Consider the following 11,498-nt stretch of genomic DNA (forward strand, 5'->3'; position numbering starts at 1 on the left):
TCTGGAGTCAGTCAAAGATTATGCCTTTTTAGATCCATTAGACCAGATTTGATTATTGACCTTGGACCCATCAGTGTCATAGGATATGTGTTTGGTTTGGTGGTTATAAATATAAGTATGTTGATAATGGCATAGTGGTCAATCTTGTTCCTCCTGAAGGTGCTATTCCCAGGATATTTGGACTGCCTCAGGAGCCACAATATCTTAGACAGCCAGAAAATGCGTAATACAGTGATCTTTTCTTTATGGCTGTAGATATATTTCAGCACTGTCTTTTGGCCTTTGAACCCTTTTCTTTGGCTTCCGCCTTGAGAGGTACAAGAGTGTCCTTCTTGCTTTAGGGGCCAACTTAGTGAAAAGGCATGTTTAGAACTTTCAAAAATATGCCTGGTAATCATGTCTTCTTTGGAATAAATGTCTATTCAGGTCCTTTGTAATTAATTAAGTTACTTGGCTTTTTGCTATTGAACTACATGTGTTCCTTATATATTTTGTATATTATACCCTAATCAGTATGACTTCCAAATATTTTCTTCCAGTTTATAGGTTGTTTTGTCATTTTATTATTTCCTTTATTATGTATAAGCTTTTAAAATTCGATGTGGCTCCATTTGTTTGTTTTCTTTTGGGGCCCTGCTTTTGGTGTCATATGCAGAAAATCATTACCAAGAATAATGTCAAGGAAAATTTCCCCTATACTTTCTTCTAAGAGTTTTACAGGTTCAGGTCTTATACCTAAGTCTTTAATCCATCTCAAGTAAACTTTTGTGCACAACTGTCCTTTCTCCATTGTGTATCTTTGGTGCCCCTGTCAAAGTTTAGCTGGCTGCCGCAGTCTGGCTGGGCATAATCAGGAGCCACTTGTCAAAAGAAACTAACTTTATTTTTAGAACCACACACGCCAAACAAAACAGCCTCTCAGGAAAAACCCTCAGAGCCTCAACTGCCACCACCGGCTTTCCACAAGCCTCTCTCTCCCACACAAGCTTCTCTCCACCTCCCACAATCCTCCTGCTCTTGAGGCCGATTGGCTGGGTCACGTGGGCGGAGCCAAAAAAGTCCCCCAATGAGCAGCTCCGTGGTCTGAAAGGGCAGGGAAACAGTCCAATGAGCATCACCGCAGAGGAGCCAATCAGCTAGATGTTGCTGGGGCCGAGGAGCCAATCAGCTAGATGTTGCTGGGGCCGCTGTGAGCCAATCATCAGCCGGCAGCTGGAAGTTTGCTGGCAGCTGGAAGTTTGCTGGGGCCCCTTCGGCTGTGGCTCTCAACATCTCCCCCTCTCTGTTTAAACAACAAGCATGTGGCTTAGGGACCGTGCCTGCCTTAGGTTGTCCAATAGTACATATGGTCCTTAGGTTGGTACCATTGCAATTGGATCTTACCCGTCACTGACTACCGGTCCAGTATACAGCCACACCTGTGGAGAGGTCTTTGTACCAGCGGGGGGGTGAGGTTCTTTGCCTCACCTCTGTTGGCCCCCAAATTTTAGCTGGACGATCATGACAAGCAGAAGGGAGGAAGATACACCAAGCCAATTGACGGCTCCTTTTGGAAAAATTGTACCACCGGTGACATCATCAGCAAAAATACCCCAACACTACCACAAGTCGCTGCACCAACAGATAGTTCACAATGCATACAGGTGAGCTCACAATGTGTCCAGGCAAGTTCTGCAAGCAGTTCAGTGATGGCTATTGTAGAAGCTGTAGATTGGTTTTATCTTTGACTTCACCAGCACTGGGATGAAGATAGGAATTCTGGCAATAATGGCTAAAGAAAAAATTATGTAACATTACAGAAGGCACTAAAAGAAAACAATTTTCTTAACAATTTACATTATCTTTAAGAGAATTATTAAATATAATGAAAAGGAAAGGTGAAAGTAAACAAACAGATCTGTTAACCTTCTTTTGTGTTCACATATTAAAACAATCTTTAACAGCTGTTTACCCAATTAAATTAAACCATTTAAATCACGTGAATTAAAAAAAAATATTTGGATCCATTTTATCATGAGCGCTCATCATATATGATATATGGACATACATACATTCAAACATATAACACAAAACACAAGTGTGCACACATAATATAATACATACAACACATAACATTATAGTAAAGGCCTTATAACTTTTTACAGGTGAAATCTCCATTGCAATGTTTAAAAACTCTATAGTCAAAAAATAGAACTGATCAGCAAAACATTAACCTAGGTCTGTATGAGCTCAAAAAACAAAATAGAACTTCATGATATGGCAAAGGGCAATAATAAAATAGATATTGAAAAAAGCATCCTGGTTCTGTTGCAGATGTAAGAATAGCCAAACTGGAGTTTTGGATATCAGTTGTTATGGATTTGAGCCAAATCATCTTCTTTTTGGTCTGTAGAAATCGCTTTAGTTAATCTTTCTGGAATCCAAATCGGCTGCTGTTCTCCCTGTGGAAACACATAAACAGACCCCCGACTCCAGACAATCACTGGGTCAGGACCTTGGTTAATCTCTCTGGAATCCAAATCGGCTGCTGTTCTCCCTGTGGAAACACACAAACAGACCCCCGACTCCAGACAATTACTGGGTCAGGACCTTTCCATTGTCCTGTTAGAATATCCTTCCAAAGTACCTTGGGCTTATGTACATTTTTGTTTAAACAGAGAGGGGGAGATGTTGAGAGCCACAGCCGAAGGGGCCCCAGCAAACTTCCGGCTGATGGCTGGCCCTATATATGTGAGTTTATTTCTGAGTCTTTTTATCTGATCAATTGGTCCATATGTGTGTTCCCATACTGGCACCATACTATTTTGATTACTATGGGTATGTAATGTAATTTGAAATCAGGAACTGTGATGCCTCCAAACTTGTTCTTTGTTCTCAAGATTGCTTTGGCAATGATTCCATTGGAAATGAAACCAGTATTTGAAATAATTTAATTTCCATGTTCATTGTAGCATTATTCACAACAGCCAAGATATGGAAAAAAAAACCTAAATGCCCATCAATGGATGAATGGGTGCACAATATATGGTGTGTGTGCATATGCATGCGCATGTGTGCATTGTAATGAGATATTATTTAGCCATATAAAGAAAGAAATCTTGTCACTTGCAACAACATGGATAACTTGGAGAACATCACATTAGGTGAAATAAGCCAGAGTCTGGGGGCTGGAGGAGATGGGGAGATGTTGATCAAAGAGTGTATACTTTCAAGTATACAAAGAATAATTTGGGGAAAATTAATGTACATAGGGTAACTAACTCTAGTTAATAATGTTATATAGTGTGTTATAATCATGTTATATAGTATTAGGTGATGGATATATTAATTGACTTGATTGTGGTAATAATTTCACATTATCCATGTATATCAAATCCTCACATTATACACCTTAAATACATGCAATTCATATTTATCAATTTTAGATCAAGGGTAGAAAAACAAAAAGAAAAAAATCTAATTAATATAGACCCAACATTGGTTAAAAAAATCCTTAACTTTAATGGGAATAGTACATTAGCTTAGTTTGAATATTTATTCTTTTACCATTTTTCATAAAGCATGTCATAGATGGTTTTACACAGGTAGTGTCAATGCTATTTAAAATCATTGAATACTAAGTCATGTCGATATCAGAGAAAAGGAACTAAAAGGGAAGAATAGTTTAACCCCCATTCTTGCTGAAATAGAATAAGGGATGATGATTATGAGTCTAGGTTTTTATTTATTTATTTGGTACTGGGGATTGAACTTAGAGGTGTTTTACCACTGAGCTACATCCCCAACCCTTTTTAATTTGAAATGGATTTGCTAAGTTCCTGAGGATGGCCTCAAACTTGTGAGCATCCTGCCTCAGCCTCCTGAGTTGCTGGAATTACAGGTGTGCACCACTGTGCCTGACTGGAGATTAGGTCTTTTAGATCATCAAAGCCACATGAGCAGACAGGACAGAGCCCTGATACCTTGATTTAAATCTCCCATCAGAAGCTTTTCACTACTTGAAAATCTTGATACAATAATTTGGGCTTAAGAACTCCTAAAGACTTGGATTATTTTCAGAGTATAAAATTGCAGTGAATATATTTCTGTAATTAGATATTAAATGATAAAGTAATGAAATATTAGTTGATTAAAATATTAATAATATTGTTCATATATTCCAAATTTGCCAATATTTTTACATGTCTATATTTAAATAGCTCTAACAATTACAAAAGAAGAGAAACATTATCTATGGCCTCAGAATGTTTGTGCATATGGTTATTATCAATAGATAAAATATCACCATTCTTAGCCCCGTATTGTGTTGCATGCTAGTAATCCCAGCAACTCCAGAGGCTGAGGCAGGAGGATTACAAATTCAAAGCCAGCCTCAGCAATTCAGCAAAGCCTTAATCAAATTAGATAGACCCTGTCTCCCCCTCCTGCCCCCCCCCACACACATACATACACACACACACACTCATACACATAAAGGTTTGGGGATATGACTCAGTGGTTAAGCTCCCCTGGGTTCAATCCCCAGTACCTTCCCCCACCAAGATATATAGAGAGAGCAGGGCACCTTCCTTAATTAGAAAGTTACCATAAATGTTAAGGTATATGTACCAAAATGATGATTCATTTGCATAGCCAATTTGCTATTTTTTTCACTCATAATATTTGGGTTTATTACTTGGGTTTTGTTTGTTTGTTTGTTTTTGTGGTGCTGGGGCTTGAACCCAGGGCCTTATGCATGTGAGGCAAGAACTCTACCAACTGAGCTATAACCCCAGTCCCTTATTGTTTGTATTTTGATGTGAATTCTACTGATGAACAATTGAGTTGCTTCTAAGAGAAAGGGTAGACTGAGAATCTTCATAGTGTGTGGTTTCATCATATACTTGTTTTGGGGGGAGCCACTTAAATGCTTCTAATCCACCATCTGTAAAATGCAGTTGACTTCTATGCATTCAAAGGCCTATTCACTTTATTTCCTTTTCTTTTTCATCTTCCAATATTTTTAGCTTTGTTAAATTATTTCCTTTAACCTATATTCTTATTTTTTCCAGTATGAAAGAAAATTTCCCTCTAATCATATTCCTTCTTCAGTTACTATCCTCTTTATTTTCAATAATTTCTAAACTTTTTGAAAGAGCAGTATTTATATGATCACTTCTTATTTCATGGCAGTCCATTTGTGGCTCCTATACTCTGTTAACAATCACTACATCTGAGATCACTTATGACTTTGAGCAGTTCCTTTCCCAAGTTACCTGCCTCAAGATCCCTGTAGTGTTTGACACTGTTAACCTGCCTTCTAACACTCTTTACCTTTTATTGTATATCATTCTATATTGTTTACCTGACATTTCTTGATTATTATTTATCTTGTCCTTTTTCCCCATCTCTCTAGCTTCCACATAAAAGAGATAACCTTGACTTTCTGAGTCTGGCTTATTTCACTCAGCATGATGTTCCCCAGTACCAGCGATTTTCTAGCAAATGACATACTTTCATTCTTGTTTATGGCTGAGTAAATCTCCATTTTATATTTTTAAAATATGCATTTTATCTTATTCCTACAAGAACAGTTTGAAATAGAAGATTGAGACTAACAATATGAGAGAGAAAATAAAAATTTAGAAAGCCTAGTTGACATATAGGTAAAATGCTATGGAATGTTATCAAACCAAAAAAGTAGTAGAAAATAATTACACAATAAGGAAGAGAAGCAATGAGGGACTTCCAAAAATGTGGTGCAAGGAGTTTTGTAAACCTATTTCTTTAAAGTAGTGGTAACAGTGGCAAAAACTGTCAAAATCAAATTTTTTAGAAATCTGGAAATTAAAGAAGTAAAACAATCTGAGTAAATTTTTATTTTAAAAAAAACCTCTAAATCATGGTGAAAGTAGAATGATTTGTGGCTTTTAGCTTGATCTACTCCTATCTCCCTCAGCTCTGCAATCTTAGCAACTATAGTAGTAGTTAAAACCAGAGGCCTTTCAAACAAGAAAATAGGCAGATTGTGTATGGATCACTATTTGACTTTTCTCAAAGTTTCCTGGAAACATCTCATTAGCAAGGTATTATCTCATTTGACTTGTCTCAGAGTTTTATTTGATCAAAGAATCCTATGTTTAGAGTATTTGTCAAAAAATCTTCAGCAACAATTGTTCAAATTACAGTATCCAGAGACTGCAGTAACAGTAGCAAACAATAAAAGTTTGGTTCAAAACTTGAAAGGAGTATCTGGAACATGAAATACCACTAGGAAAATTTAAAACCTCTGAAATATCCTGTGGGTCAAGCAGATCATATATATGTGCATTATATGTGCATATATATATGTGTGTGCATGTTCAAGAAAGACATGAGGGCATCCAAGTATTTTGCCTCTGGCTGACATAAATGTACTTCTTGAAATGGAAATTAAAGCTACAACTGAGTTTTAAACTACCTCAATGTTGATGGTATACCACAACATATATATGGTGCTCCTTTGCAATGGGTAGAACACTTATTGGTTCAGGGCATTTAAAGAACCTGTGACAAATCATTGCTGATTACTGAGCTAGTAGCTAAGCAGGGACTTTAGTAGGCACATATTATGTATGAATGTAGATTTCTAGAATTAATCCATAAATAATTTGTGCATGGCCTATAAAGGATATTTATATTTTCTAAGCATCAATGACCTTGATAAAAGTAGCAGTACAAAATAAACATTGGTTTTCTGTAAGAATAATTTCCTTTGTTCTATTTTTTAATAAGTCTCTTCTTAGATTTTTTTCCACTATATATTTTTGTGATTGTTTTTCTTTTAAAAGTGAATAATTTTAATGGAAGTATTCAAATTAAATTTTAGTAGTTCTATATTTTAGTTTGTCACACTAATTTCATGTAGTATAATGTGAGGAACCAATCTGAATGATTCATATTCTCCTTCCTGGAGTGGAGAGGCTTTGATCGTTACTACATCTCATAGTGACTTGGACATTGCCCTGGTCCCGGAAGTTTGAGGAAGCATCTTCAGACGTAGGCATGTCGTCCCATGGATTGAGCTATGCTTACCTGTTCCTTTGTGATATTACTCCTTTGCCCTGTTTGGGATAGAATATTCCATGGAAACGCCCTTTGTGTGTCCCCTTCTCTTGCTCTGCTTTTGAGTGTGGCCTTCCTAGATGTCAGTCAGTCTGCTGACAGCAGACATCACAAAGCTAGACTCAAACCCCTGAAACCTGACCCCTTGCCTCATTTGAATGGCTTCTCCCCAATAAAAGGGTTCAACAAATGGCTCTCTCTCTTTCTGCAGACCCCTAAGGTCAGAGGAGCCATCACAGGACCCCAAAGAAAAAGGTATCACTGTCTCTTGTGTGGTTATTTCATGCAGCCCAATTCCCCTGGAGTGACCTTGAGTGTTTTAGTCATGAAGAACACAACAGTATTACATATTAAAACATAAAAAATTATATAATTCTTATTTTTCAATTCTCTTTTTTAGGTATCATCAGATCTATCAATAGTGTGGGGAAATCCATATATCACTATAGACCCTGATAATTCAGTTCCATATATTCTACATGTGTGCCCTTGGAAACGTGGTGTATTCAAAGGTATCAAATCCATTAATAAAATATTATTATAGCTCACACTAGATGGAAATATGATAAGAATTTTAATTATAATTTATATTTTCCTTTCTAAATGTCTCAGAGTGAGATTTAGTTTTGCATTTCTGTAATTAGCTTTCTAAACAATCTGACCTTTAGGTCATTTATTTTATGCCTGGTTCTAGATTATCTTTTTAATTTTTTGTTAGTGCATTTTTGTTATACATAATAGTGAAGCTCATTTTGACATATTCATAAATGCATATAACATTTTTCTCCATTTCAATACCTAGTACCTCCTTTTTCTCTCCCCTCCTCCTATGCTTTGACCCCTTTCCTCTTCTCTATTGGTCTTCTTCTATTTATTTACTTTTTTAAATTGATGCATTATAGGTATATATAGAATTGAAATGCACTGTGATCTATTCACACATGCACATAACATAATTTGATCAACTTCATTCCTCAGATCTTCCCCTCTCTTTTTCCTCCTCCCTCCTTCTTGGGCCCCCAACTCTCCTCTACTGATCTGCCTTCCATTTTCATAAGATCCCCTTTTTAAAATTCCTTACTTCCCTCTAGCTTCCACGTATGAGAGAAAACATTCAGCTCTTGACTTTCTGAATCTGGATTATTTCACTTAGTATGATGTTCTCCATTTCCAACCATTTACCAGCAAATGACACAATTTCATTTTTCTTCATGGATGAGTAGAACTCTATTGTGTATATATACCACATTTTCTTTATCCATTCATCTATTGACAGATACCTAGGCTGGTTTTGTAACTTGGTTATTGTGGATTGTGCTGCATTTATCACTGTAGCATGCTGATTATAGTTCTTTTGGATAAATCCAAAGGAGAGGGATAGCTGGGTGGAAACTTCATACTGCTTTCCCAAGTGGTAGTGCTGTATTATCTTTATCATTTATTCAATTTTATTTGTCAACAATTTTTAGAAGTAGTTAAGAGTATTTATGTTTAAAATTTGATAAACACATTCAAATACTTCTATAAATGTACAAACTGAATAATATTTTATGAGAATGTCTGTTTACAGAGTTGTGTCTTATAAAACATCTATATGAACATAATTGATATTTTGAAAATAGTTTAAAGACTTGGTATGTGTGAAATTTTCTTACTTTATCTCTAATAAAGCATTAATTTATACAAGTTTTCTGAAAGGTTCCTGAACAGAATTACTTGCCTGGAAATGGGGGTGATAGGTATTCCTACAAGCTTTTGAAGGGAGGAAGATAAGATGTGATAGAAGATAAATAGCTAGAACTAAAGAGCTATGATTCATCAAAGGAAATGGTTTTCCTAATTGGGAGAGAATTAAATCCATTGAAAGATGGAATCTACTAAGGAAATTATTAAAATGGAGGTAACTAGATACAACTTTAGAAGTGTAGAAAACATACACCTAGAAGTTTTCTTGTGCTCCATGGAAGTACTAGCCTCTTATCCCTGTGTACCTCAACAAACACTATTTGAGGAAAGGATCTACATCTAGCATAGAAGGTATAGGAAGATGCTGCAAAGCAGAAAGTACAGAGAATATTCTAAATGCCAATGTTATTAGCAAGTAGAAGGGAAATTTCAGAATAGCAACCACAATGCTCCAGTTCCTACAGCTGTGACAGAATGCAATGTGTAAGAAGAATCTACATACCCATCCCCACTCTCTGCCTTTTAATGTGCTTAACCTCAAATGTCAACATAGCAACAATGCTTAGCATTTTCTGAAATCTTCCCACTACTTTTTGAGATAATGAGCTTTATAAAGTCTGTGAATAAATCGCCTGGTAGGTACATTTGAGCTATAATGACCCTATTTCCAAACATGTCAGTGAAGTCACATTTTGCCATTTTTTAGGTAATCCAGAAGATATAAATTGGATTCAAGAAAATGTTATTTCAATTTTAATTGTAATGATCTATGATAAATCTTAATAGTTGGTGGTGGATCTTCCTTAGGTTTACAATTTTAGCTAGCCTTTTGTAAAAGCATCATGTCATTCAAATTTTCATGATTCTTTTTCATAAAACATAATGAATATCAATTTCATGTTCTATAGAAAGCAGCCAGTTATGTTACTCGTGAGAAGGAACATCAAAGGAACCACAAACTGTGGAACATCATTGAATTGGAAATGTTTATGAATGTGTCAACTAAAGCCCCTGGTCCATGAAAAGGTCTCTAAGTTGTTGAAATGAACCTAAGAAAAAATTGCCTGATTAGATTTGACATGCCTTTTCCTTGTATAATTGTTTCCTTGATTTTTGTCAGGTTTTGTAAGATCATTAAATTTCAGTACTTATTTTCACTAATCAGATATAGTTAAGATACTCTTTAATGCATAAGACATCAGAACCTTAATCAGGCATCCTTTTAGATTGGTCAGAACTGGAACATAAATTTTCTAATTATTTTGAATGTTACCACTAAATACAAAGATGGATATGATATAGCTCCAACCTCCCAGGAATTTATAACTGATTGTAGGAATGTATATACATGAACCATCTCAATCAGGGTATACTATGATATACCAAAATTTTAGAGAATTTCACAGGGGATATTGGTTTGATTGGGACCTTGAATGATGATCTGAGATTTATCAGCTAATATGGGTGAGAAGGACATTCCTGCAGAGAAAACAACCTTATCGAAAAAACAAAGACAATTTCTTTAAATAATTTTTTTTTGAGAGGAGGAAAAGTTTATTTGGGGGCTCACAGTTCAGAGGTCTCAATCCATAGACAGCTGGCTTCCTTCCTTAGGATTTGAGGTGAGACAGAACATCATGGCGGAAGAGTGTGGTGGAGGGAAGCAGCTCACATGATGATCAGAAGGCAGAAAAAAAGTTTAAATAAAATTTTAAAAATGCTTGTGCTGGGGTTTATGAGTATTTGATTGGAATGCAGAGTGACATACAGTTAGAAATACAGGTAGACTTTTTGGGGAAGAGTTTTGTTTTACCTATTGCAGTGGGAGCTATTGAAAATGTCTGAGGAAGTACAAGGCATGAGTTGACTGAGTGCTGATAAGGAAAAGTCTGGAGATAATAAAGCAAATGGGAGGAGAGAGACAGGGTAGTTAAATCTGGGAGATCAGTTACAGTTCTTTGACAGTATGCCAAGTAATCAGTTCTTAATATTAGCTTGTGACCCCACTTTGAAAGACAGATCCTAAAATAAGAGTTTAATTGCAAGTACTTAAGAGATGATCAAAGGAAGCATTCTGAGAGAATGGAAAAGTAAGATGCTGAAGGATAAAGCTAATAAAAAGTAAGGTATCTAGTAGATTATTTCTGAAAACTAGGAGACCTTACCTGAGACCTCCAGATGGAATCATCACACTGAATGGCAAGTAAATTGGGGCATTTATCCTCTAACTTCTGTCCATTAATGACTAGTGTGTTATTAAGGCCGGTTCCCATGACAGTGAATCTTCACAGCCAAAAAGAGTTATAACGGAGGATATCAGTGGGGATACTAATGGCATGTATTAACCTTGGCCTAAACATTCTTGATACAGTAATGGGAAATTCTCGCCTACTGTTCATGATCTTTAGTAACCTGGCAACTCCAAAAAGTAGATAACAATTATCAATTTTGACAATATCAGCAATCACTTTATATTTGGCTCAGTCACACCCAAAAGAGCTTTTTTTTTTACTTGCTGAAAAGTGATTATGTTCATTTAGTTCAGCACAAGTATAAATTATAGCCACGATTCATTTATAAAAATTTGCAATTCATGAGTTAGCACACTGGAATGAGATCTGTTATGATGCTGGCACAAGAAAGCCTCATCAAAAAAAGAAAGAAAGAAAGAGAGAGAGAGAGAGAGAGAGAGAGAGAGAGAGAGAGAGAGAGAGAGAGAGAGAGAGAGA

The 11,498-nt window shown here is 36.0% G+C and overlaps 1 protein-coding gene across 1 annotated transcript in view; it reads left to right on the plus strand.

Annotated features, from left to right (window-relative positions):
- Cfap47 (cilia and flagella associated protein 47) overlaps positions 1–11,498 on the plus strand; it is a 424,564-nt gene that overhangs the window by 268,168 nt on the left and 144,898 nt on the right. Inside the window, exon 48 of the mRNA XM_048796386.1 lies at positions 7,484–7,595. Within this exon, the coding sequence (XP_048652343.1) occupies positions 7,484–7,595 (112 nt within the window). The remainder of the gene's footprint in view (positions 1–7,483; positions 7,596–11,498) is intronic.

Source organism: Marmota marmota, unplaced genomic scaffold (assembly GCF_001458135.2).
Source record: "Marmota marmota marmota unplaced genomic scaffold, marMar, whole genome shotgun sequence".
NCBI lineage: Eukaryota > Metazoa > Chordata > Mammalia > Rodentia > Sciuridae > Marmota > Marmota marmota.